The following is a 27,958-nucleotide window of genomic DNA, read 5'->3' as shown; positions in this document are numbered from 1 at the left end:
AAGGCACACACCTGTCTATATAAGGTCCCACAGTTGACAGTGCATGTCAGAACCATGAGGTCAAAGAAATTGTCCGTAGAGCTCCAAGACAGGATTGTGTCGAGGCACAGATCTGGGAAGAAGTTTGGAAGAAGTTTGGAACCACCAAGACTCTTCCTAATGCTGGCCTCCACCCGGCCAAAATGAACTAATGAGGGAGAAGGGCCTTGGTCAGGGAGGTGACCAAGAACCCGATGGTCACTCTGACAGAGCTCCAGAGTTCCTCAGTGAAGATGGGAGAACCTTCCAGGAGGACAACCATCTCTGCAGCACTCCACCAATCAGGCCTTTATAGTAGAGTGGCCAGACTCCACTCCTCTGTAAAAGGCACATGACAGCCTGCTTGGAGTTTGCCAAAAGGCAACTAAAGGACTCTCAGACCATGAGAAACAAGATTATCTGGTCTGATGAAACCAAGATTGAACTCTTTAGCCTGAATGCCAAGCGTCACATCTGGAGGAAACCTGGCACATTCCCTACGGTGAAGCATGAGGGTGGCAGCATCATGCTGTGGGGATGTTCTTCAGCGGCAGGGACTGAGTGACTAGTCAGGATCGAGGGAAAGATGAACGGAGCAAAGTACAGAGAGATCCTTGATGAAAACCTGATCCAAAGCACTCAGGTCCTCAGACTGGGGAGAAGGTTCACCTTCCAACAGGACAACGACCCTAAGCACACAGCCATGACAGCGCAGAAGTGGCTTCGGGACAAGTCTCTGAATGACCTTGAGTGGCCCAGCCAGAGTCCGGACTTGAACCCAATAGAACATATCTTCAGAGACCTGAAAATAGCTGTGCAGCATTGCTCCCCATCCAACCTGAGCTTGAGAGGATCTGCAGAGAAGAATGGGAGAACCTCCCCATGTATGACCATATTAGAGACACATATTTCCCTCAGATTACACAAACCCACAAAGAATTTGAAAAAAAAAAAAATCTAATTTTGATAAACTCCCATATCTATTGGGTGAAATAAAACAGTGTGCAATCACAGGAGCAAGATTTGTGACCTGTTGCCACAAGAAAAGCGCAACCAGTGAAGAACAAACACCATTGTAAATACAACCCATATTTATTATTTGCTCTGTTGTACTTTAACTGATTGCACATTGCTACAACACTGTATATAGACATTTGAAATGTCTTTATTCTTTTGGAACTTGAGTGAGTGTAAGATTTACTGTTCACTTTTTTGTGTTTATTTCACTTTTGTTTATCCATTTCACTTGCTTTGGTAATGTAAACATTTGTTTCCCGTGCCAATAAAGCCCATTGAATTGAATTGAGAGAGAGTGCGATAGAGAGAGAGAGAGAGAGAGAGAGAGATCTAGTCCATCAGCATGACTGTAGTTTTTGTATCTGAAAACCTGTAACGAGTTACAATGGGTTTCCATCTTGTTTTCAATTCTACTGATGGTTTTGTCACCAAAAAAAACGTGTTATATAGCGAATGTGCCCACTCCAGTCTTGGCACATGTGCTCTAGCCAACAGCTCGCAGATACCGTGTGGGTATAGCCTATATGATGAGATTACTATGGACAAAAGAGCAAGATTATTTTTATTTGTCAAAGGGCAGCCAAGCATCGATCATCATGTCACCAGAATAAGACCCTCAATATTAATTGGAAGGGAGCATCAAGCTCATAACTTATTTAATCTGTAGCCTAATAAACTGCAAGCTTTCCCAAGTCGGAGTGGACCACACAACAAATCATCGTGTGACTCCAAGTTTATATGGGTAAAAGTCACCTTGTCCAATAGAGATTTGTATGGTTATCAAAACATCACGCCAGGGTAAGCCTACACGAAACACAGCCCTTATTTGAAGTGTTTCTAAAATCCCCTATGGGAAAAATGTATGATTGGAACCATGTGATTGGAACCATTTCCCTGTTTGACACCTCCAACGTGGAGCTCTATTCCTGTCGTCATGACCAACCGGCCTGCACACCGACAGTTAAACAATTGAAAGCAACACTAGTGTATGAAAATACACCTGTGTTGCTAAAAGCACCTAGTGAGAAGCACCCACCTTATTTGGTCGCCCTTGTGCTCAAGTTTGCAGCTAGTTCAAGAGTGCACTGATTGATGCCATTCATACTAACATTGCTAACATTTTTTTTTACAGATTTGCCAGAGAAAGGATTCATTTTGTTTACATGCAAACAATTAGCCATTTAGCAAATATATATTTTGAGCAAGGTCTCTTTGGTCTTCTTAATGTGCTTTTGACACAGCCATGATCAAAGAAAAGTTGTGTAAGTAGGGAGTGTGTTCTGGGACAAGAAAATGATGTAATGTTCAACTTGCTCTGAGAGTAAATCGCTCTGGATGAGTGCGCCTGCTAAAATTATTACTATTTTTAGCTAATGTTGGGTTATGAACAAACTCAAAAGTGGTAGATTTTTAACAAATCTTTATTTTTTTCAAATAATTCATAGAAAGTTACTTAGAAAAAGTCATACACAATTAAATTGTGTATGGGACACAAAATGACAACTTTTTATCCAGGAATATGTTAAAAGCAACAGATACAGAATATACCATCAGAACTGCGACGAACCACAATTTCAAATAAGGAGAAAGAAAGTTGAATCATGAGATCAAAGTCAATTATCCTTTTACAATGAAGAAATCTTCCAAAAGCAACCGTAGGCACTTTTGAACTGCCTTGTGCTATAACATTGACTCACAGGTGTCTGTAAAAGAAACTGTGAATGTAGTAAACTCAGATTGTTCTTGCATCTGAACTGTCACTTAGCCTGACCTAAGACCAACAGGTTTGACAAATGTAAGGAATAATAATAATAAAGGAAATCAAATGTAATGCTGAATCTCTGAGATACATAAACGTGTGGGTGTACTCTTCTTCCTGGTGCATGTAGGGTCCCTCCTCCAGGTGCCAGGGTGACATCCTCCTGACCCCTGAAAGTGGCTTCTCTTAGTTCAGCGTCCAAATTCAGTCCAGTCTTCTCTTCAGCCAAAAAGCAGCAACAACACAATGCAGACAGAATTGACAGCAATCAAGGGCACTGCAAGATGAGAGAGTAAAGATTATGAATAATGCCAAAGTCAGACCAGTCTCAGTTCAGTCTGGTTAACATCAAATTGTTAAGAGGAAAACAAGAATAATCTATTAAAAAAAACAACAACATGAATGCAGAATATTTTTGTTGTTGATATTTGAATATGGTATTGATTTTTAGATGGACATTGCATTATATCTGTCCCATTATGGCGTCTGTGAGAGCATGTGCAGCGCCACTGAGGCCATCCCCATTTTGAAGGGTTTCCACTAGATGACATAGCCAATTGTCTATATCGAAAAAAATGTATGAAAACAAAAATGTGCATTTTTGTTTTAATTTAAGGTTAGGTGTTAGACAATGTTAGCAGTGTGGTTAGGGTTAGGTTAAAGTCAGATTTTAAGAAGATATAAATTGTAGAAATAGGAAGAGTTTATGACTTTGTGGCTGTATTAACTATCGACAACAATTACATTTTTCTACTACTACTTTGTGCTGTCAAACAAATGGAAAGGCTGCACACTGCCACGTAGAATGTGTGGTTTGAACAGGTATAAAGTAAAGGTTGGTAATTTACTGCCACCCGCAGTTATGGAATGTTTTCTCACGAGTATAATTCATTGCCTGATCCCTCCTGGTAACCTGATGGAATTATGTGATCCTTCCTTAACCCATAGATGGGTTAGGCTACAACCGCACAAAAATGATGCACGGGCATCAATGGAGCGAAATGCTGTGTGTTATGATTCTGGATGATCAGATAACTATAAAAAATTACAACAAGTTGCAATGTGGGGAATTGCAGGTGGCTCGTTTTCAGCTTGTTGTATCTTGCTATTGATAACATGTCTAGTTTTGAGGTGTTTTGACTTGTCACACTAATGCCAATATGGCTAAATGTCGCTAGCTAGTTAACCAAAGTTAACCAACAACGAACGATGAACTTAAAATGCAAGTGCTCATTGTACAGATTTATTTCTGTTTTCAATAAATATTAGGAAAGGAAACATAGTTTACATCTTGTCAACAATCCTTTGATTCTATGCCAACTCCTTCTTGCTTGACTGCTGTGAGGGTGATGAGCACAATACCGTTAGCGAACTGCAGCACCTCAAACGATTTGTTCTCGAGTTCAAGTTTGTTTATAAAGCTGTGTCCGTCATAACTTTTCCGCAACCTGATCAAATTCACATAGAAATGTGAGTTATAAATCCGTCATTCTCATTGAAAGCCAGTCTAAGAAGCAGCACATCTGTTCTATGTACGCTATTTCTATGCTTCCTGTCCTTAAGTTTCATTTTTGCGTCTTACTTTTGGTTTTGTACACCAGCTTCAAACAGCTGAAATTACAATATTTTTGGTAATTGAAAATATATTTCACAGCGGTTTAGACAGTACAAGGATTCTCTACACTATTGCTTGTTTTGTGACAAACTGAAATTAGGAAAACTATTCAAATTTTTGCAACCAGGAAATGGCAGAGCGTTTTCCGCATATTGCAGCTTTAATTAAATAATTATTGCACCATGCGATTAATTATCAGTTTTTCTTATCTATGCTGCCTTCAGCATGATCTATTTTCCTGTGCGCATATATGACAGACAGTTGTTGGTCAGAGAACGTCTCTGGAGCCACTGAGTGTGTATCAATCATGCTGTGGGACCTATTATGGCCAGCAGATCAAACGAACAACTAAAATGACAGGTCACTCAGAAAAGCTAATCATGACTCCTCGAGTCAGTACAAAAAGCATAAATCATTCACCAACTGCACATCACTACAACCCATATGAAGTCCCACCCAGTTGACTACTTCAAAATGGTGAAAGTAATCAATGACGCTGCTCAGTCTAAAACAAGCTTTTGGGCACTAAAGTCACAGATAGAACAAGGAGCCAGATTTTTCACCGGATGTATAAATCTGAAGCATCCGGAAGGAATTTTCACCCCTCACTAAATATGGTGGGGAGAGGAAGCCCAGTGGTTGGCAGTGGGAGAGTATGAAGCGAGATGGAACTGGGTCGACATTCTGCAGATTTTCTCATCGAAGAAAAGCCCAACCTCAATACAGTTCTGTTTCCAAAACTTCCAAAGTTTTGTAGACGTGACCCTTTGACAAAGTTTTTTTAAAGTACGTTGTTTACAAGGAGTGCAAGGGCAAATTGAGTTAATGCATACATGCACAGAGAAGGCGTTCCCTAATGGAAATATGTGAATACATGCCAGAACGTGCCAATAGGATCTTACTAGATTGTGCTTGGCTCTGCCCACCTCCTTGCATTTTTCTACACACTATGCTTCATTGCTCCCATTGAAAACGACACAGATGAACTACACTGTATATACAAAAGAATGTGCACATCCCTTCAAATGAGTTGATTCGGCTATTTAACCCACACCCATTGCTGACAGGTGTATACAATTGAGCACACAGCCATGCAATCGCCATAGACAAACATTGGCAGTAGAATTGCCTTACTGAAAAGCTCAGTGAATTTCAACATGGCACCTTGATAGGATGCCACCTTTCCAAAGTCAGTTAGTCAAATGTCCGCCCTGCTAGAGCTGCCCCGGTCAACTGTAAGTGCTGTTATTGTGAAGTGGAAACGTCTAGGTGTAACAACGGCTCAGCCGTGAAGTGGTAGGCCACACAAGCTCACAGAATAGGACCGCCGAGTGCTGAAGCGCATACAAATCTGTCTGTCCTCTGTTGTAAAACTCACTACCGAGTTCCAAACTGCCTCTGGAAGCATTGTCAGCACAATAACTGTTCATCGGGAGCTTCCTGAAATGGGTTTCCATGGCAGAGCATCAGCACACAAGCCTAAGATTCCCATGTTCAATGCCAAGCGTCGACTGGAGTGGTGTAAAACTCAGTCCCAGTGAAAACATGTTCTCTGGAGTGATGAATCACACTTCACCATCTGGCAGTCCGACGGACGAATCTGGGTTTGGCGAATGCCAGGAGAACGCTACCTTCCCCAATGCATAGCATAGTGGCAACTGTAAAGTTTGGCGGAGGAGGAATAATGGTCTGGGACCTTTTTATCATCATTTGGGCTAGGTCCCTTAGTTCCTGTGAAGGGAAATCTTAAGGCTACAGCATACAATGACATTCTAGATGATTCTGTGCTTCTAACGTTGTGGCAACAGTTTGGGGAAGGCCCTTCCCTGTTTCAGCATGACAATGCACCGGTGCACAAAACGAGGTCCGTACAGAAATAGTTTGTCGAGATAGGTGTGAAACTTGATTGGCCTGCACAGAACCCTGATGTCAACCCCATCGAACACCTATAGGATTAATTGAAATGCCAACTGCAAGCCAGGCCTAACCACCCAACAGGTGTCCACATAATTTTGATCATGTAGTGAATCTTGGGTTAGTTATAATATATAGACACACACACACACATCTTTGCTAAAGTCCTCTATTCATCTCTATGGCCATACCTCTCATCACTGTCCTCACAGAGCGGACAAGGTTCATTAGCTGCACTTTGATGCCTGGTTCATCACCAAATCCACCAACACTTTGGTCCACACCCCAGCCAACTAGAGGGGGAAAAATGCTATATTATATGCAAACACTAGGCCATAAGAGATATCATTGTATCAATAAACAAGCTGTTCCACTTATTACTGGTGTAGCTAGCTAACGTTAGCAAAACACTGTTGAAAGCAATGTTAAACAAAATATGCACAGCCACTTACTTTTACTTAAAAATCTATCTTCGTGCAATACGGCGACAGCATTAACACACAAAATCACCGCTTGAATAAGGGAATATAATGTAAACGCCATTGATATCTGTAAAGTATTAGCTAGCTAACTTTAGCAGCTTCACGTATTTCTTGTGACGTTGCCTAAATGCAGCTATGGCAGCATGAGAAGGACGAATCGAACGAGCAGTTCGAAAGCGTGACTTCTTGAAGAGCGAGGGACACAGTAAACGGCCAATGTAATACCAATAATGTCTAATAATAATTCATACTCATGGCCAAAGGGGTAGCTATTGATTTGATGGTGTTAGTGCTTGAAAACGTTGTCCAAAAACGAATATTCCTGGGAGGCTAGGGATGTAAACATAGACATATAATTGAATGGCTCTCATTCAATAAGATCAAACACTGAAATTGCAACGATTTACTATAACGGTCAAATTTAATTTCTGTAGATAAGAAAAGGTAAACATGAGGACGCAACTGTAGACTGAGATCAGTGGAAAAACATTCGTGTTAATAAAGATGACAGAAACATGGTCATCATGAGAATAAAAATCTTTATTAGTGTTTTATGAAGTCTGCATAATATGCCACACGCCTGAGAAGCTTATGGTCAGAAAAAAAACCCTGCTCTATCAATAACGCCCTCTACTGGTAAAACAACTGTGACAACTACTATACTGACTGCTTTGCAAATAGTTTACTGTTAAATACACATATTACTGTTCTACTGTTATGTACGTCTGGTCCACTTCAGATTTGTTATGTACTCTTCACATTCATATCTTGTAGGCCAATGGTACAAGGCTTCAACACTGGACCCTAACACATGGTTCAGTTCCCCAAATCCAAACTCACTACAGTAGTTGCACTTACAAAGTACAATCACTAGTGCCGTAAGGTTAACAGATTAATAACATCAATAAAGGAGAAGGGAGAAAACAGATGTTAAAAAAATCTTGCAACAGCCACAAAATGACAATGGCATACTGCAAGCTCAGTCTTGTTGTACATACTGTATTTTATAGACAAGAACAAATACATACACTAATACAGAATCTATGTCCCAGTGTGCAGTTTCATCTCTCATGTAAGAACATGGAATACTGCCAAGTTTCTGTAACATTTAGCTAAAAAAAAAATCTGAAGCAATAAAAAATATCAGTTTTATGGTTGACCTTTTATCCTTTATTGAGCACCAAATGGCTTCCAAGAGTGAAGAGATGAAGGAGTCAAAAAAAAGGTTCATACATGCCTCTGAGTCACATAACCTAACCATACATTGCAGGAAAACAGATATCAGGTTACAGGCATTTAAGCTTTGATTTGTGTCATTTTGATGTACTAGATGTGTTTTTTTGTTGTTGTTGAGAATATACCTGTTTACATTACGTGGGGCAGTGTTTTTTTGGAATTAGATTAAAGTTTAACCTTTAAAAAAAATAAACTGGAATGATCCATGCTCCTCATCGATTGCGAGCCATGTCACTTAAAAACAGGCAGTCTTGAAAATATTAACTCTAATAAAAAGTGAATGACAGAAGAACATTTAAGTATATTTATATATAAAAATACATGAGAATACAAAAAAGTAGCAAAAGAAAGGGGATATAGGCTAAACACAATATAGAATGAAATTCACTGATACCTCTAATTCTCCAAGTGAAATAACTTTTCAATAATTCACCTCGAGAGACTTAGACATCCAGTGAAACATGAGAAAGCGCTTTTGGAGCTGATATTCTCTGGTCCCTGCTTTGTGCATCCAAACTTAAGCAAGTTCAGGACTTACTAGCCTGCATTCTGAGGCTGTGTGTGGTGGAAATGAAACATAGGCTACCTATAATAACATTGAGAATGCCATATAATGACAAAGAGCTCAAATGAATGTCAGCTATAGCCAGATTTTTTTTTTTTGCTAAACATTCCTATATGTCCATTAAGAAGTGAATCTTACAACGACACACATCTGGAATAAAAAAAGAAATATTCTGACAAAAGAGTAAAATAGTTAATTACGTCAATTAAGCAATTACATTTAAAAACATAATTTAGCATTTCCCTTAAAGGAGAAAGCAACAAAGGCCATCATAATTTCTTAACCAAGCTAACTCCCCCTGACAAAAAAAAGATGTATCCATGTTTCCCAGAGAAAAGTTACCTCATGGTCAAAAAGATGGATTAATATATTTAGCATTTACGCTTGTGTTACTTATACAAGCATTCTCTTACTGAGAAACTATGTGTAGAAGATTTTTTGGTATTTCCCCTGCCTACAACAATTCATCCCTGGACTTTAAAACCAATATACATTTTATTTGTACCACAAATAGATCTAATATTAAGGATTTGGGGAAAAGCAATTTAACAAGGTGCAACACAAAGATGGGTAACAAAGTGCCAAATTATATTCGGAAAAGTCTGTCTCACGGCGTGTGTGCGTTTAGACAGGGAAGTGGCACTAGGCCACAAATACTATGAAGTATGTTACAGCAGAAATATATTCTGCAGCTTTTTTCCACGATGGGACTCAAGTTCGAATTTTATGATCTTTGAGTGGGCGACTATTTGGGTCGTTTTCTAGGATTATGACATACTGGAGCAACGTACAGAAGGGGATCCCATCTGAGTCAACACTTTGTCCAGCCATTGCAGGGGTCCATTCAAATGCAGCTCAATCCAGCAGGGAGTGCTTGTGACAGTCTGCCGCCTGGGAGACAAATGAAAGACCACAACAAAGCCAAATTAGTGAAATCACTCGGCATGCAAGCACAGGAACATCACCCAAACCCAAGGTTAGCCTGAACTTTTTTTAAACTTCTTGCCCTGTAACAGAGGTATTGTTGAAGACGGTCAAGTAACGTTTGACTACCCCTCCAGCTCCTTAAACATTCCAAACTTCTAATAAATCCAGAAAAGCGGACCATTGGCAAGCTACAATGTTATTCTTATTTTTTTAAATGTATGCCGATGAGTATATTAATATTACCGTCTTCCTCCGACTATCCATCGTCTACTAACTACTTAGATGTGTACAACTGCAAGAATAAAAGTATTCTTGTAATAGTCAGTCATCATGCTTGCCTGTATTCAGCCCCCCAGCCTTTGACAAAGCTCATGCGGATGGTGCACATCCTGGTGAGCTGGTACACAGCCTCAAAGCCCTGGTTTACGGACTGGGCCAGCAGTGCTGCAAACTCCTGGTTGTTGAAGATCTTCAGGTTACAACCTGAGGGAGCGAGGGGAGGAGAGGGTCAGCTGGGAATAATGTATGGACTTTGTTTAGAACATAAGTAAAGCCTGCAGAACCTCCCTGCAATCAATATTATATTTTCTGTAGAAACAAGTAGGAAGACTAACTAAACATAATCTAAACCTGAGACAACAGAAAACATATTAGTAATAGTATGAAATGATAATAGGAGTGAGCACATCGAAATCAAAGAGATGGTGTTCGTCTAAGTTACCTGGAGGAATTTTGCAAACGGTTGCTGGGTGCCACCCATACCGCTGGTTGCAGTTTGGACTCTGAACAAAGATGGCGCTATCACTGAGACACTCAGCAAACACCTCACCGCCAATATAGTACAGCCGGACCCCTCTTCCTGTGGAATAATGCAAAATATACTGAACAAAAAAAATGCAACACGCAACAATTTCAAAGATTTTACTGCGTTAGAGTTCATATAAGGAAAACAGCCTATTGAAATACTTGCATTAGGCCCTAATCAATGGATTTCACATGACTGGGAATACGGATATGCATCTGTTGGTCACAGATACCGTGTATATAATAAATAAATAGAAATGGGGCGTGGATCAGAAATCTGGTGACCCCTATTTGCCTCATGCAGCACAACATCTTCTCAGAGTTGATCAGGCTGTTGATGGTGGCCTGTGGAATGTTGTCCCTCTTCTCTTCAATGGCTGTGCGAACTTGTTGGATATTGGCGAGAACTGGAACATGCGGTTGTACACGTCGATCCAGAGCATCCCAAACATGCTCAATGGGTGACATGTATGGTGTGTATGCAGGCCATGGATGAACTGGGATAATTTTCAGCTTCTAGGAATTGGGTACAGATCCTTGCAACATGGGGCCGTGCATTATCACACTGATACATGAGGTGCTGGCAGCGGATGAATGGCACGAAAATGTATCTCTGTGCATTCAAATGGCCTTCGATAAAATGCCATTGTTTGTTTTCCGTAGCTTATGCCTCCCTATACCATAAGCCTACTGCCACCTTGGGGCACCTCGTTGACATTAGCAAACCGCTCACCCACACAACACCATAATTGTGGTCTGTGGTTGTGAGGCCAGTTGGACAAACTGACAAATTCTCTAAAATGACATTGGGGGTTGCTTATGGTAGAGAAATGAACATTACATTCTCTGGTAACAGCTCTGGTGGACATTCCTGCAGTCAGCATGCCAATTGCACACTCGCTTAAAAAGGAGTCATCTGTGGCATTGTGTTGTGTGACAAAACTGCACATTTTAGTGGCCTTTTATAATGTGCAATGATCATTCTGTTTAATCAGCTTCTTGATATGCCACACCTGTCAGGTAGATGGATTATCTTGGCAAAGGAGAAAAGCTCACAAACAGGGATGTAAACAAATTAGTGCACACAGTTGAGAGAAATAAGCCTTTTGTGCGTACAGAAAATTTCTGGGATCTTTTATTTCAGCTCATGAAACCAACACTTTACATGTTGCGTTTATATTTTTGTTCAGTGTAAATAAGCATGAGTATTTCAGCTACAAAACAGTGCTGTTCAATTACTTTAATTCCATTTAGTTATAGGTTTTTCTGTGAGTCCAACACGTTGTTTCTTTAGAGAGAAATCAAATAATTCACAAGAGAAATCAAGTCAAGAACTATGCTGGGCTGAAGGGAGCTGTAGTTTTCATTACGCAAATATTCAACCTAGTTCAGTGCAGAAATGTGGTAATTAACTACAATGACCATAATCCATTGCGCCAGTTTTTTCCAGCTCAGAGACTGATCAGAGGAAGAGGCGAAGCGAGAGGTTTCACTCTCGCCAAAATCTTTCTAAAATAAACCCAATCCGTCTCTATGGGCTTATTTTGGACCTAAGCTTGACTTAAGCTTGCACTGCATCACAATGCTTGAGGCGTCACTACAGACCCGGGTTGATCCCAGGCTGTCGCAACAAGCAGTGACTGGGAGTCCCAGCGTTGTCGGGGGGGGGCTTTACTTGGCTCATCGCGCTCTAGCGACACCTTGTGGCGTGTCTGGCGCCTGCAGGCTGATTTAGGTTGTCAGTTTCTGAGGACGCATGACTCGACCTTGTCTCTCCCGAGCCCATTGGTGAGTTGCAGCGATGAGACAAGATCGTAATTGGATATCACGAAAAAGGGGGTAAAATACAAAAAAAATGGAAAGTCATCAAATAAAAACAAAGTAATATACACAACAAATATATTATTTCATATTTTTCTATTTACATCTACCCAATGTGGACCTGACAGAGACAATGGAATATATTCAATCTTTTGGAAATTTAAGTTCACTATTTCACAATACATTTAATGTTTTTTTTTAAATTATCAAAACATAGAACTGAACTCAAAAAGCACTAATCTCTCAGCACTAACAAAACATGTGTGTTAAATTACAGAATTACAGAATTACAGAATTCCTTTTGGCCAGAGCCTTCAAAAGTGGTGCACCACATAAGGAATAGTGTGCCTCTTGTGGCGTAGCCCGTTGTACCTATGTGCCTCCTGGTCATCTCTACAGTGGCATTCCTGTTGACGTTGGAGAGCAAGCCCAGACAGAAACGCTCTGAGTTGGAGGGGTCTGTGAAACCATCCACGGTCAGAGAGGGCTGCGAAGCGTGGAATGTCTCTCCAACACGCTGGTTCAGCTCATAGTAGGCTATAGAGCACCAGAACGCAGGCTCAGAGTAAGTCACCGGCTGCAGGTCTGAAAAACATGGGGGATGTCATTATAAAAAGCAAGTACACATGTTGACGGGAGTAGACCAATGATCTCCAATGTAGGCACTGGGCTGTCTAAATAGTACTCAATAAATGTTGTCAAATTTGGTCAGATTACAAGTGACTGATAAATGACTGATGCTTTAGACAGACAGTTATTCTTACCCATGCTATGATTGACAGGTGAGAGGGTGCCAGGGGACAATTCAGCAGGAGAACCTGACATGAAAAATACAAAATAAAAAAAACAATTATAAAATCGCATGGTCGGACTTATTCCTGCAAAGAATCCACTAAGATATTTAATCAACAAATCAAAACTTGACAGTTGGACAACTGTTTTCTTTCTTATTTTATGTTAGAACATGCTATTTGAGGTAAGTGGAATATACCTGTGTCCATACTTTGATTCATCGGTTGATCGCTGGCTTCCCCATCCTCACTTATGTATCCAGGTGGTGGTGTTTCTATAGTAACAGAGGGGGGAAACTACTGATGAGCTGAACCTGATACATCGTTATCATGAAGGCCATTTGCATATCAACTCATGGTAGATGCACAAACCTGGTATGTAGTTATTTGGAGGCTCGATCCCCGCAGGAAAGCTTGTGTTCTCAGGTATGGAATGAGTGTAGTCGTCCAATGGGGGCAGCTCTGTCAGAATTTCTGAGTGTCTTGGTACAAGTACAGGAGGCAGAACTAGAGGAGAGAAGATTCTTCAAATGTCAAACAAAGTTCTTTACAAAATATCAATGAAGACTATTCCCACTTATCCCATCCTTTTTCATGTCTCATGCCAGCAGAAATAATCGCAGAACTAGCTGTTAACATAGGCTTTTATGGCACCTACAAGTCAGCACACACACACCACTGGTTCAAAAGACAACCTACCCGGGGTCTCCACCCTCTGGTAGTGGTAGGGGTTGATGCAGACCTCATCCTTCTTGAGGTGGAAGGCGTACTCGCAGGCCTCGATGGCACGCAGTTCATGGTGGCTGTGCAGGTCGGGCCATCGCCACAAGCGGCAGTAGATGACGTGAGGAAGACCCTTTCTGTGAGATACCTGCAGGCGCCCATCCAGGGATCTGACAGGATGGACAATAGAGGAAATAGATGTAAGAATTGAAAGTGTAAGGGAAGGAAGAAACGGGAGGAAGAGAAGAAGAGATGGAGACGCATGTGGCCAGGAAGACAAAAGGTGGCGGTGTGGAGAGGGGAAGAGGGGAGTGATGAGGTATGAATGGAATTTGTGTTCTCAATGTCTCTCACCCCCCTGGAATGATTACTTCCCACATCAAGGTTGTACAACAGTATGTAGCACAGGACAGTTGAGGATAGATAGTCACCTGGTTTGGTCAGGGTAGCTGTATAGGCCTGAGGTATCCCACTGTTCTATCGTATTTGGTGTACTCAGTCCCCATATTTCAGAGCAATTGCTGTGCACAGAAAAACCAAACAAAACAAAAACAAATGATAAACATGGGGCATGAGTCATTCAGAAATACCAGTATGGGTAATGTAAACATTAAAAGGCCTCTTTTATTAGAGTAATTTTCAATCAGGTATTTCATTCTTTCAGCGGTAACTGAAAAAAGACACGCCAAATAAGAGAAGCCTTTTGACGGAATAAAGAAAAACGGCATAAGATGGGAATACAGCAGTGGAGGCTGATGGGAGGAGCTACAGCAGTAGGGGTTCATTGTAATGTCTGGAATGGAATTAATGTAACAGAGTCAAACATGTGGTTTCCATATGTTTGATACTGTTCCATTAATTCCATTCCAGGCATTAAAATGAGCACGTCCCCTTATAGCTCCTCCCACCAGCCGCCTCTGGAGTATAGTAGTATATACAAAGAAACAGTATGCAAGACAAAAAAAACATTAATGTTACTGTGGCATTGTACCAAATATTCTGAAAAACTATGAAACTTTTCCACCACAGCTGTGTCGGTTGGAAGCACTTAACTTATCTTGAGACATTCAAGTAAACACAGAAGACACACAATGGGACTAAAAGAAAAGGAGGGCGCAACCTTGGAAAAAAAGTGCATTTCCATTTAACCACCCTCTACAATTCACTTTGTGATTCTAATGGACACGTAGAAAGGAATGATCAGAAAATTAACTCTAGAAATTAAATAAAAATGGAATGGCGAAATATGATGTGATATTTGCTTCTGATACAATATCCAGAATCAGAATTCAGAGCTGATATAGCCTACCTCAGAAGTGGGACTGAATCTAAACTATAGGCTCGGCCAGTATGTTATGTTCCTAAAAGAGCTCTGAAATAGGTTCTAAACTTCCCTCTAATACATGATAAGCATGACACATGGAGACTGGCGAGTTGCAATCAGGGCTCTAAAATATATATGTTTTTAATTGGTAGCAACCCTGTAGGTATATTATATATATATATATATATATATATAAAAACAATTATTTGATAAAACATTGAATTTGGCCTTACTGCTATTAGCCCATAGAAACACATTGAGTAACTTTCACACGTGCCAAAACAGATTTTAAAATATTATATCAAAAAGGAAGTATGTTTTGAAGTGTCTGCCCTATTGCTGAGAAATATACCACTTGTGCGATATATCGAATTCTGGTATGATTTTCAAAACCGTGCTACGCCAGTGCTTATAACTAGCGTCAAATAAATGATGTCCAGCTGAGGGCTCCAGTTTTGCATTTGGTTTGCTAGCTTGCTATCGAAGTGGCTAGATGTCAAGATCATGCTTCTTGGTTACAGCAGATGCATTCAATCCCCTCATGGATAAAGATCCCTGTTGCCTAATTTGTTTTGTGTGTTGTTTTGAAATAGCACCCCTTGTGCGCACATTCGGTAATACTGTATACCCCGGTATGGTACAGAATTGGTATGAAAATCTGGATCGCGTTTGTGCATATTCTACTTCAATTAACTTTTAGTCCTTTATACTGGCCGGTACCGGGTTACCTTCATGAAAGTCTTGTGAAGCTTGTGGGCGTGAGCTCTAGGGTTGGACAGTGTCTGCAATGACACATCGTCCGGTCCAAACATCGTTGATATACGATTGTATCATTTATATATCCCCCCCCTGTAGTGAAACCTCTCGCTAAAGTGCTGCTGCAGGAGTTTTTCCAAGCACGTTGTGCAATTCAAGAATATGAAAAAAACCACTGTCAAAGTAACGTTTACTGAAATTGTTATTGACAGTAGCCTGTGGTAGCCTATATTATTGGCTGTTTGGTTTGCAAAGAGGGATTTTCTGACGGCACAATTTATTTTTGCCTACACGTTGGCTGTTTGGTTTGCAAAGCAGAAACGCATCAGGTTTGTTTAAACTTCCAATTCGATTACTCCATCTTGCAATTGTTTGTTCTCTCTCGCTCCATGTTACTATACTATGTTCTTATTTAGGCTATTAGCAAAGAACTTAAAGATGCAAATCCGTTAGGACTACAGATTCAGTCGATGGTTGATCATGAAAGAGTTGGCTATGCCTAGGCCAACAAGTCACGTTCAAATCAAAACGGGGAGAAAATTACGATTTTAAAACGATAAGCCAGACAATGACTTTGTCTGCTGCAAAAGGCCCACGATCATCAGACTTTGGAGAGAGAAAAAAAAAAAACACATTAGGCCCCATCTGACCTTTTGCGCTGCTTTGGTGCTCTTCGCTCTTTCTACATTGTTCTCTTGCATTATGTTAGTAGTCTAGCTACCTCTTATAGTATGTATTGAAAATGTATGCTATGGCAATTAGGGAATAGGCCACTTGGCATGGCAGCCTGCTGTGTTCTCAATGCGATGCCCGACTGTGTGCAATCAAGCTCAAATATGCTAAACCATCGTTTGTGATGTTACAATGTCATCACCATCAAGGATAGCGGTCAAACATCGTCGACAGACGATGCAATTGTAATAATCACCCAACCCTAGTGAGCTCAAACCATTGACTTTACAGACATTATTGAGAAGAAATCAAAACGTTAGCACACCGAAAGGACTGTGGAGCTTGTGGGCGTCGTATAGCAAAACAGGCAACATGTCTATGTTCGTGAGAATCTCAGTTTTCGATAGTGGAATCGTAGCTCAAACCAATCAGACGACTTTACGGATGTTTTCGTGAACCGTAACGTTTTGGCATCGTCTCACATCTGACAAACACCGCGACAAACTACCGCAGATTCAGATGCCTGACACCAGCGATTCCACAGATTGAGACGCAGCCCATGCAAAAACCCGGAAATGTGTAGCGCAAACACAGGGTTGTATTTAATAAAAAAGGTGATGACGTCGCCGATTTCCGCAGGGGCGCGGACATCGATCTTAGAGGGTTTAAAGAGCGCCAGGTTAGTGTGTGACAACATGCAAGAGATCAGTCATTCATTCATTGATCTCCTTGGATATACTGGTAAAGTAACCAGGCTGTTCGCTATCTAGCTACCTAATGAAGTAACATGATTGAACAAGGTGCAAACAAATGCCCACGAGTGGTTTTTCTCTAGGGCACTCGGAAACGGTACAGCGAACTACTGTCTGGGAGATTTTTTTTCCCTCCGCACTGGTGCTCCCAAAATAGAATGTCTGGTAGCACAGCAAAATATTTAGGAGCATGTGTGAACAAAATGATTGAACTTCCGAGCCCTGGTTGCAATACATTTTGCAAGACCATCTACACAATATTGATTCCACCTGTCAACAAGATTACTCATTATCTAATAAACATACAAACATCTGAACTGTTCTAAGCAGGTCATCAACGAATAAAAAGGGTATTTTACAACATACCCAGAGAACATGTTCTACTCTAGGACATCAAGGTTAACTGGCTGATTACCTTTACATCCTCAGACAAATGTCATACAATGCTTTCAGAAAGTATACCCCTCGACTTATTACACATTTTGTTGTTACAGCCTGAATTGAAAATGTATTCTGTCACCCATCACACCATGCCAAAAGTGAAAATATTTTTGCAAATGTATTGAAAATGAAATACAGAAATATCTCATTTGCATAAGTATTCACACCCTTTGTTATGACACTCCAAATTGTGCTCAGGTGCATCCAATTTCCTTTGCTCATCCTTGAGATGTCACTACAACTTGATTGGAGTTCACCTGTGGGCAATTCAATTGTTTGGGCATGATTTAGAAATAAACACACCGGTCTATATAAAAAGGTCCAACAGTTGACAGTGGATGCCAGAGCAGAAACTATACCATAAAATCCAAGGAACTGTCTGTAGATCTCCGAGAAATAATTGTGATGAGGCATATATCTGGGGAAGGATATAAAACAATTTCTAAAGTGTTGAAAGTGTCTAAGAGCAGTGGCCTCCATTGGAAAATGGAAAAAATATGGAACAACCGGGCAATAAGGACCTTGGGCAGGGAGGTGACCAAGAACTCAATGACCACTGACAGAACTACAGAGTTCCTTGCCTGAGATGGGAGAACCTGCCAGAATAACAGTCTACAGCAACTCACCAATCTGGGCTTTATTGGAGACTGGCTAGATGGAAGAACATGACAGCACAGCATACCTGTAGTTTGCAAATAGGCATGTGAAAGACAGAGCATAAGGAAAAAGATTCTGTGATCTGATGAAACAAAAATTGAACTATTTGGCCTGAATGCAAAGCTCTATGTCTGGAGAAAACCAGGCACAGCTCATCACCTGTCTAACACCATACCTACCTTGAAGCATGGTGGTGGCATGCTATGAGGAAAAAAAATAATAATCGATTGAATCGATTTTCAATTCAGGCTGTAACACAACATGTGGAATACATCAAGGGGTATGAATATTTTTGAAAGCATTGCATAAGTACATGTTGGGGTGCTGAGTCAGCATTTACAAAACTAACTGTAGGACCATTTCTGAGATTCAATGGAGGACAGAAAGATTTAAATCATTTGGGAGTTATAATACCTTATGTTTTAGGACCTTGTATGTTAGAGAGGCTGTTTAAAGAAAGAGGTCACTAGAGGGTTAGCCGATAGTAAATACACAGATAAAATACACCTTATATAATCATCCCCATACAAAGTTATCTGATGCATGGTCAACTGTTCACTCTACAGAACCATACAACGACTGTAAGCAGAGCTCTGTGTTGTTACCTGGCATGGGGTTACGTACCTGGGGATGGTGACACACTTGGTGTTACAGTTCTGGGTGGTGATGGCCTTCTCCAGCTCGTCCAGCTGTCCAGTCTTCTTCAGCTTCTTAACCAGGCTCTTGACAGCCTTCTCACACCACTTCTCCTCCTGGCCATTCTGTTCTCCACCCCCTGCTCCCCCGGGGCCGCTGGCTGACTTCTTCCACCCCAAGAGCCTCTTTACAACCGGAGGGGTGAAAGGCAAGATGGAGGACATTTTGGGTATAGCGAGGAGGATTCTTGAGAGAATTCAAACACACTCGGGAGGCAGAGGGGACCTGGAGGAAGGGAGGCACAGTTTGGCCCTTTCTCTGGTGTGGTCCCTCTGTTTCGTGAGGAATCACAGGGCTGGTGTGAGGATGAGCTAGATATGTGCAGAAGAGATAACACCTGAGGGAAAATCAAACAGGAATTCAGTAATGAATGTCTGAAAAAAAGAGATTGTGATGTGTGATAATGCACTCAATTGTGTGTGTGGGGTCCTTTACAAAGTGAATGGGTGGTCTTGAAAAACTAGTTAAATCCCTTATTCACCATAGCCGATTAAACTCAACCCCACAATTTATGGAGTTGAGCAGCGACTAGTGTGGGTGACCTGGAGCTCCGAAGTTTAGTGTAATAGCGGGCTCTTCTTTGTGTGCTGAAATAAATGTAAAAATGCGACATCGGAGCTCCAGTCCGCCCACACTAATCGGCCATGGTGGATAAGGGATTTTTCAAGACCACCCATAAAATCAGAGAGTTGAGTTTAGTCATTCAATCCCACCATCACATCCTTTTATCAGCAACAACTGCAGTTACATTAGGCAGCAGATCCAACCCGCTTGCTTACAGCTGCACTAGGGTCACAGACAGCCTTCCTGTGTACATTGAGTATAACAAACATTAGGAACACCTTCCTAATATTGAGCTGCACCCTCCCTTTTTGGGCACTACAAGGCGCTCAACGCGTTCCCACAGTTGGCTGGATGTCCTCGTGTCAACTTGGCTGGCTGTCATTTGGGTGGTGGACCGTTCTTGCTCAACAGTTACCCCCCCTTGTGTATCGTGAAAAACCTAGCAGCGTTGCAGTTCCTGACACAAACCAGTGCACCTGGCACCTACTACCATACCTCGTTTAAAAGACACTTAAATATTTTGTCTTGCTCATTCACAGTCTGAATGGCACACATACACATTCCTTGTCTCAACTGCCGCGAGGCTTAAAAATCCTTCTTTAACCAGTCTCCTCCCCTTCATCTACACTGATTGCAGTGGATTTAACAAGTGACATCAATAAGGAATCATAGCTTTCACCTGGATTCACCTGGTCAGTCTAGGTCATGGAAAAAGCATGCGTTTTTAATATTTGGTACACAGTGTATATCAAGACACTGCGGAGCCGGCACAAGATATGGCTTGGAAAACAGTTGTTCAATCTTCTCGGTGTAACGGGACAATTCAGAGTACATCCCTGGATTGAGGTACTTTTTCCGAGCCATATCTCGCGCTGGCTCTGTGGTGTCTTAAAGGGGGAATGGAAACATCGTTGGAAGTAAAGCCAAGCAAATAGATATATTCCATCCACTAATACTAAACATGTGCATACACTAACGCACACTGAACAAAAACAAACTATTTCAAAAACAGTTACAGTTCATATTAGAGGTCGACCGATTATGATTTTTCAACGCCAATACCGATTATTGGAGGACCAAAAAAGCAGATGCCGATTAATCAGCCATTTTTTTTGTTGTAATAATGACAATTACAGCAATACTGAATTAACACCTATTTTAACTTAATATAATACATCAAAATCAATTTAGCCTCAAATAAATAATGAAACATGTTCAATTTGGTTTAAATAATGCAAAAACAAAGTGTTGGAGAAGAAAGTAATATGTGCCATGTAAAATGTGTGCCATGTAAAAAAGCTAACGTTTGAGTTCCTTGCTCAGAACATGAGAACATATGAAAGTTGGTGAGAGACTTCAATATTCCAAGGTAAGAGGTTTTAGGTTGTAGTTAATATAGTATTTATAGGACTATTTCTCTCTATACCATTTGTATTTCATATACCTTTGACTATTGGATGTTCTTATAGGCACTATAGTATTGCCAGTGTAACAGTATAGCTTCCGTTCCCCTCCTCGCCCCTACCTGGGCTCGAACCAGGAACACATCGACAACAGCCACACTCGAAGCATCATTACCCATCGCTCCACAAAAGCCGCGGCCCTTGCAGCGCAAGGGGAATAACTACTCCAAATCTAAAAGCGAGTGACGTTTAAAACAGTATTAGCGCACACCCGGCTAACTAGCTAGCCATTTCACATTGGTTACACCAGCCATCAGGCTGATAGGCTTGAAGTCATAAACAGCGCTGTGCTTGCGAAGAGCTGCTGACAAAACGCAAGAAAGTGCTGTTTGAATGAATGATTACGGGCCTGCTGCTGCTCAGTCAGACTGCTCTATCAAATCAGACTTAATTATAACATAACAACACACAGAAATACGAGCCTTTGGTCATTAATATGATCGAATCCGGAAACTATAATTACAAAAACAAAACGTTTATTATTTCAGTGAAATACGGAACCGTTCGGTATTTTATCTAACGGGTGGCATCCCTAAGTCTAAATATTATTGTTACATTGCACAACCTTCAATGTTATGTCATAATTACATAACATTCTGGCAAATTGGTTCGCAATGAGCCAGGCAGCCCAAACTGTTGCATATACCCTGACTCTGCGTGCAATGAACGCAAGAGAAATGACACAATTTCACCTGGTTAATATTGCCTGCTAAACTGGATTAGTAGTTATAACTAGTGATTTTGATTGATTGTTTTTAGAAGATATGTTTAATGCTAGCTAGCAATTTACCTTGGCTTCTACTGCAGTCGCGTAACAGGCAGGCTACTCGTGGAGTGCAATGGTTAGAGTGTTGGACTAGTTAACTGTGCGGTTGCAAGATTGAAACCCCTGAGCTGACAAGGTACAAAACTGTCGTTCTGCCCCTGAACAAGGCAGTTAACCCACAGTTCCTAGGCAGTCATTGAAAATAAGAATGTATTCTTAACTGACTTGCCTAGTTAAATAAAAGTTATTTAAAAAATAAATAATAATAAAAATAAATAAATAAATAATAGGAAATCGACGCCCAAAAATACCGATTTCCGATTGTTATGAAAACTTGAAATCGGCCCTAATTAATTCCGATTAATCGGTCAACCTCTAGTTCATATAAGAAAATCAGTCTATGGATTTCACATGAACGGGAATACAGATATGCATCTGTTGGTCACAGATACCTTAAAAAAGTAGGGTTGTGGCTCACCATTTGCCTCATGCAGCACGACACATCTTTACATAGAGTTGCTCAGGCTGTTTGATTTTCAGCTTCCAGGAATTGTGTACAAATCCTTGTGACATGGGGCCATGCATCCTCATCATCATGCTAAAATATGAGGTGATGGCAGCGGATGAATAATATGAGAATGGCCCTCAATCTCGTCACAGAATCCCTCTGGATTGAAATTGCCATTGATAAAATGCAATTTTGTTCGTAGCTTATGCTGGCCCGTACCACAACCCCACCATGGGGCACTTTGTTCACAATGCTGACATCATCAAACCCCTCAACCAGGTAGACGGCGTCGTGTGGGTAAGTTGAAACCAGGATTCACTCGCGAAGAGCACACTTCTCTAGCGTGCCAGTGTCTATCGATGGAGAGTTGCATCCCCCCTTTTGCTCTCAGAACAGCTTCAATTTGTCGGGCATGGACTCTCAAGGTGCCGAAAGCTTTCCAAAAGTTGTGTCAAGTTGGCTGGATGTCCGGTACAGTTGAAACCAGGATTCACCCATGAAGAACACACTTCTCTAGTATGCCAGTGTCTATCGAAGGTGAGCATTTGTCCACTAAAGTCCATTACGACACCGAACTGCAGTTAGGGATCTTTTACTTCAGCTCATAAAACCAACACTTTTCATGTTTCTTTTTAGTATTTTTATATTGAACGTTTATTTGAGGTATGTGTAGCGCCATCTTGAATTGCCATAGTAATGATTGACGCCAATTGCGTTATTGGCAGATTTGAGCAAATTGTGAGTTTTGGTACGGGGACCGAAAGTGAATGAATGCTACTACCGGGAGGCTCCTCGCCTCCACTGGACCTGAAAGGTTTCTCACAACTTTGACAGCTTTGAGATCAGGACAACAATTTGTTTTTATGTTAGTAATTATAATATGTACATATACATCTTTTATTGATAAGACAAGTCTGTGAAATTTACTTTTGACAGTCAGCCAAAAACAAGGTAGCTAGTTAGCCAGCCGACTTGATTTAGCTCATTTTGTCTTTGTGTTAATGTAGACTTTGATAATTTTAGTTAAGTGCTCATATTGACAATTTGAAGAACACTTGTCATCATTAGTATTAGCTAGCTAAGAGCTAAAATTAACTGGCTAGTGTCGGATTCCATTTGTAGCTAACGAGCTACAGCAGATAGCTTACCAGCCACAACTAAGAGGGCTGCAGGATTGCTATTTTACCAGTAAAATGTATGATACCCATATAATTATTAGCTAGCTAGATCATTAGGTGTCTGTTTATATATGTGATATGATTCCTAAAAATAGCAAACCTGCTGGCTGATGATTGCAAGAATGAATGTAGCCTAAGGCTGAAGCTTAACCCTTATGATGAAAACTAGCTAATAGCTATGACATTTGAAAGCTTAGGCTGGTAGTCAGTTTTGCAACAAAATCATCCTGGTTTAGCTGGTAATGGTCGTTGTGTACTATTACCTTGCAAAAGTATTCCGACCCCTTGGATTTCTTCAAATTGTGTTACAAAGTGGGATGAAAACGTATTTAAAATGTTACTTTTTTTTGTCAACAATCTACTCAAAATACTCTGTCAAGGTGAAATAAAAATGCATCAATTTTTTTTTTTAAATAAAATAATACAAAGTAATTACTCAAATGTAGCCACAGCTCTTTTGTTCAGGCAAGCCTGTTCTGGAGTAAAATGTCTTAACAAATCACATAAGTTACATGGACTATGAAATAATAGGGGTTCAAGGGCTGACCCCAATTAGTCCATTGGTCGATTATTTGGTTGATAGGCTGTTGGTCAGCCGAGATAAAAACAATTGGGGTCGAGAAGTAGCAAAATATGTTTTTTCTCAGAGGGCTAATTCATTGAGTCTGCAGGGAAGCCACGGTCCTAGAAGGGGACACAAGGCACATCTCTCTCCAGAATGCGCTCGTTCACCATTTCGTGCTCAATCAGCATTTCATAACTTAAATTGTGTGAATAGTTCGCCCTTTGATTTTTAATGTCTATCCCCATTACACATATCAGTAGTAGCCTACATTTACAGTTAATTCCCATAATTTCTAATCTACAATATTTATTTGGTTATGGTAATTTCTGTTAATACATTCATGCCTGATTCACACGTCTCAGTGCAGAGGCCGTGTGGCTGGCACCCCAGTAGTACATTTACTGTTCTAAATTTACAATGTTTGTTTGGCTAAGGTAATTTCTCTTAATGCATTCAATATATTGTTACAGTCATGTACCTTTCCCATTGTCAGGGTGGACACGTTGTTTGCAGAGCACACAACCTATGCTACATTTGAGAAACAAATTTTGGTTTATTTAATTCCATTTAAGAGTTGTCAATTTATTCACTGTCTTTTATTTGGTGCGCTTATGCCAATGTTGAGTACGCACCCAATTACGCCAATGTTGAGTACGCACCCGATTACGCCAATGTTGGGTACGCACCCGATTACGCCAATGTTGGGTACGCACACGATTACGCCAATGTTGGGTAAGCACCTGATTACGCATACAGAAGTAGGCCTAGCCTACCTGGCCCATTTGGGGAGCTCTGATAATATTGCTGATCTAATTAACTCAGTATTGCTGATCTAATTAACTCACTACTGCTCAAAACAGCAAGTAACCTTTTTCAGAAACCATTGAGAATGACAATGGTTCCATAACGCATTTGACAAATATTTCCATCTCTCCCCCATACATATACACATATTTTACATATACACATATTTTACACACACACACACACACACACACGCAAAAGTTTGGGGTCACTTAGAAAAAAGAAAAATTTCCATTAAAATAACAGTACATTGATCAGAAAAACAGTGTAGACATTGTTAATGTTGTAAATGATTATTGTAGCTGGAAACAGCAGATTTTTAATGGAATATCTACATAGGCGTACAGAGGCCCATTATCAGCAACCATCACTCCTGTGTTCCAATGGCATGTTGTGTTAGCTAAACCAAGTTTATAATTTTAAAAGGCTAATTGATCATTAGAAAACCCCTTTGCAATTATGTTAGCACAGCTGAAAACTGTTGTACTGATTAAAGAAGCAATAAGACTGGCCTTCTTTAGACTGGTTTTGTATCTGGAGCAACAGCCTTGGTGGGTTTGATTACAGGCTCAGAATGGCCAGAAACAAAGAACTTTCTTGTGAAACTCATCAGTCTATTCTTGTTCTGAGAATTGAAGGCTATTCCATGCGAGAACTTGTCAAGAAACTGAAGATCTTGTACAACGCTGTGTACTACTCCCTTCACAGAACAGTGCAAACTTGCTCTAACCAGAATAGAAAGAGTGGGAGGCCCCGGTGCACAACTGAGCAAGAGGACAAGTACATTAGAGTGCCTAGTTTGAAAAACCGACACCTCACAAGTCCTCAACTCGCAGCTTCATTAAATAGTACCCGCAAACACCAGTCTCAACGTCAACAGTGAAGAGGCGACTCCGGGATGCTTGTCTTCTAGGCAGAGTTGCATAGAAAAAGCCATATCTCAGACGGGCTAATAAAAAGATTAAGATGGGCAAAAGAACACACACTGGACAGAGGAACTCTGCCTAGAAGGCCAGCATCCCGGAGTTGCCTCTTCACTGTTGACGTTGAAACGACATTTCTAAGTGACCATAAACTTTTGAACGGTAGTGTACTTTTGGCCATGTAGTATATTACTATTCTGAGTTTCAAGCCTTACAAAATAAGGAAGACTCAATATTCAAGTGTTTCCTCTATCTTCATTAGGATGTTGTGTAAATGGCAGTTTGGGGGAAAAGCGTAGATGTTCGTATAAGATAGATGTTCACATGTTTTGTCTTGACTGATTGCCATTTGATTTATGTGGTGCTATTGTATGTCATAGTTTAAAGGGCTGTTTCTCAACTTTCAAAATGTATCATGTTTTCATATACTGTTTGATAATCGTAATGTTGCTCTGTAATGCACGCCAAGTTCATGGTCTTTCAGACAGTGTGGAAAACCTGCCAGTGATGCAACAATGCCACTATGGCGATTTACAGTTAACGTTAGTTAGCTGGTGTTCTAAAGCCTAGTGTTTCCATTCCCCTTTAATATACACAAGAATGCTGTCCAACCCTAATGCAGCTGAAAGCAAGTGGGTCGGATCTGCTGGCTATAGCAATAAGTTAACATCATAGCTACCATTGTTTGCGAATATACACATACACAAAAATAATATTGAAATACTAACAGTGCGGGTGGATTCTGTATAACACCACATCTCAATTTACCGGGTGGTTAGCTAGCTGCAGTGATTAACTGTTTAATTGATAAACTCCAATGCTGGTTAGATTATTTATTGTAGGTACAAGTAGTAGCAAGCTAGCTATCTCGGCTAAAGTAAGGGGCTAGCTAGTTATCCGGGCCATAGCTAACGTTAGCTAGCTAGCACTTCCAGGCCAGTTGGTTGATGGCCATTTTATCAGCAGTAAATCAACTAACGTTAACTATATAGCTAGTCAAATTAGATAGCTTTTCATAGCTACCTTATATATGAATAATCAATTGTTAACTTGGCTAAGGAAATTATTGAGTACGTAACTTGTATGGTTGGAGTACATTATCGCCCATTCCTATTGTTGTGCTACAACAATTAGCTAGTTAGCTAACCCAGGCTTACTCTCAATACAGCTAACGTTAGCTAAATGACGAGCTAGCTAGTTCGCTAACGTAAGCTATAATGAAACAATTATTTGATTACGACACCACCATTGCCAGTTAGAATAACAATTGCATGTTATATTAACACTTGAAGTGATAAATAAGATAGCTAGACCAAATGTTTTAAAAAACCATAGCAGCTAACATCACACAAAACAAAAGTCGAGGGAAAATTAAAAGCATTGCATTACCCCTTGATGATGATAATCTCGAGCTCTTCTCCGTGTAACGATATATGCAGTAGACAAAGGGGAAACCTTTCCTTTAAACCCAACTATAAATGTAGCCGCTATCTCGACGAGAAGATTGCTGTATTTTCTCAAGTCTGATACCTGGCTAGCCGCTTAGCTTCACAAGTTAGCTAGACCTGAACAAGAAAGACACCCTAGTAGGCTAGCTGCACGCAGAATCTTAATCCCTCCTGATTGGATCAAAGAAGACAATCACATTATTTTAGCATATCGGATTGGCCTACAGCAATGTCAATCTTTTTTGTTGATTTGACAGCATGGTTTATTTTTCGAATCTGTCGTTGACATTGTCAGAGTGAGGAACTAGCTTGCGATACATACTTTTATATGAATTGATATAACTGATAAACCTTTCTCATAGTCCATAAAGACTAGAGGTGAGGACAGAAATATTGCATGTAGCGGCATCCCCTAATTTGAAATGATGCACAATTGGTTACTCAAAGACAAGATTTCACGCGGAAAAAAAATCCAGGCTACTTTAGATAACAGGTTGATGAGACAACTTTATATGATGTTTCTGTTTGAAAGTAGCAACCGCGGCTTGTGTATCTCTCATTCCTCCGTTGAAATCATTGATCTAACACATCTGAGTGGCAGGTTTCAAAGCTCTTCCTAAATCAAATTGTATTGGTCGCATAGGTCTACACATACCTCGACTAACCTGTACCCACGCACAGGTGCATCGATGCTAATGTTTCTAGCTCCAACAACGCACCCTACCTAACAATACAAAACATTAATACACAAATCCACAAAATAAAAGAA

The 27,958-nt window shown here is 40.5% G+C and overlaps 2 protein-coding genes across 3 annotated transcripts; both read right to left on the bottom strand.

The window, feature by feature from the left end:
* Positions 1–2,438: 2,438 nt before the first annotated feature.
* LOC139389683 (immediate early response 3-interacting protein 1-like) lies at positions 2,439–6,949 on the bottom strand. The gene is made up of 3 exons (XM_071136568.1): positions 6,776–6,949; positions 6,515–6,616; positions 2,439–3,071 (listed from the first exon to the last, which is right to left on the bottom strand). The coding sequence occupies exons 1-3, from the start codon at positions 6,864–6,866 to the stop codon at positions 3,016–3,018; spliced, it is 249 nt and encodes an 82-aa protein (XP_070992669.1). The 5' UTR covers positions 6,867–6,949; the 3' UTR covers positions 2,439–3,015.
* A 375-nt stretch (positions 6,950–7,324) lies between these two features.
* LOC139390161 (mothers against decapentaplegic homolog 2-like) lies at positions 7,325–27,356 on the bottom strand. Of its 2 annotated transcripts, none has more exons than XM_071137373.1 (11): positions 27,131–27,356; positions 18,899–19,307; positions 14,104–14,193; positions 13,649–13,842; positions 13,322–13,456; positions 13,150–13,224; positions 12,923–12,976; positions 12,531–12,743; positions 10,255–10,392; positions 9,872–10,016; positions 7,325–9,497 (listed from the first exon to the last, which is right to left on the bottom strand). In XM_071137373.1, exons 2-11 carry the CDS (start codon positions 19,132–19,134, stop codon positions 9,374–9,376), a joined length of 1,404 nt encoding a protein of 467 aa, XP_070993474.1. In that variant the 5' UTR covers positions 19,135–19,307; positions 27,131–27,356; the 3' UTR covers positions 7,325–9,373. The 2 variants fall into 2 exon arrangements, with proteins under 2 accessions (XP_070993474.1, XP_070993475.1); XM_071137374.1 differs by having other exon boundaries at positions 13,162–13,224; positions 27,131–27,352.
* Positions 27,357–27,958: the final 602 nt, after the last annotated feature.

This window comes from Oncorhynchus clarkii, chromosome 30 (genome assembly GCF_045791955.1).
Source record: "Oncorhynchus clarkii lewisi isolate Uvic-CL-2024 chromosome 30, UVic_Ocla_1.0, whole genome shotgun sequence".
Classification (NCBI taxonomy): domain Eukaryota; kingdom Metazoa; phylum Chordata; class Actinopteri; order Salmoniformes; family Salmonidae; genus Oncorhynchus; species Oncorhynchus clarkii.
Note: the sequence above shows the minus strand (reverse complement) of the source record. Positions and strands in the feature narration are given on the sequence as shown.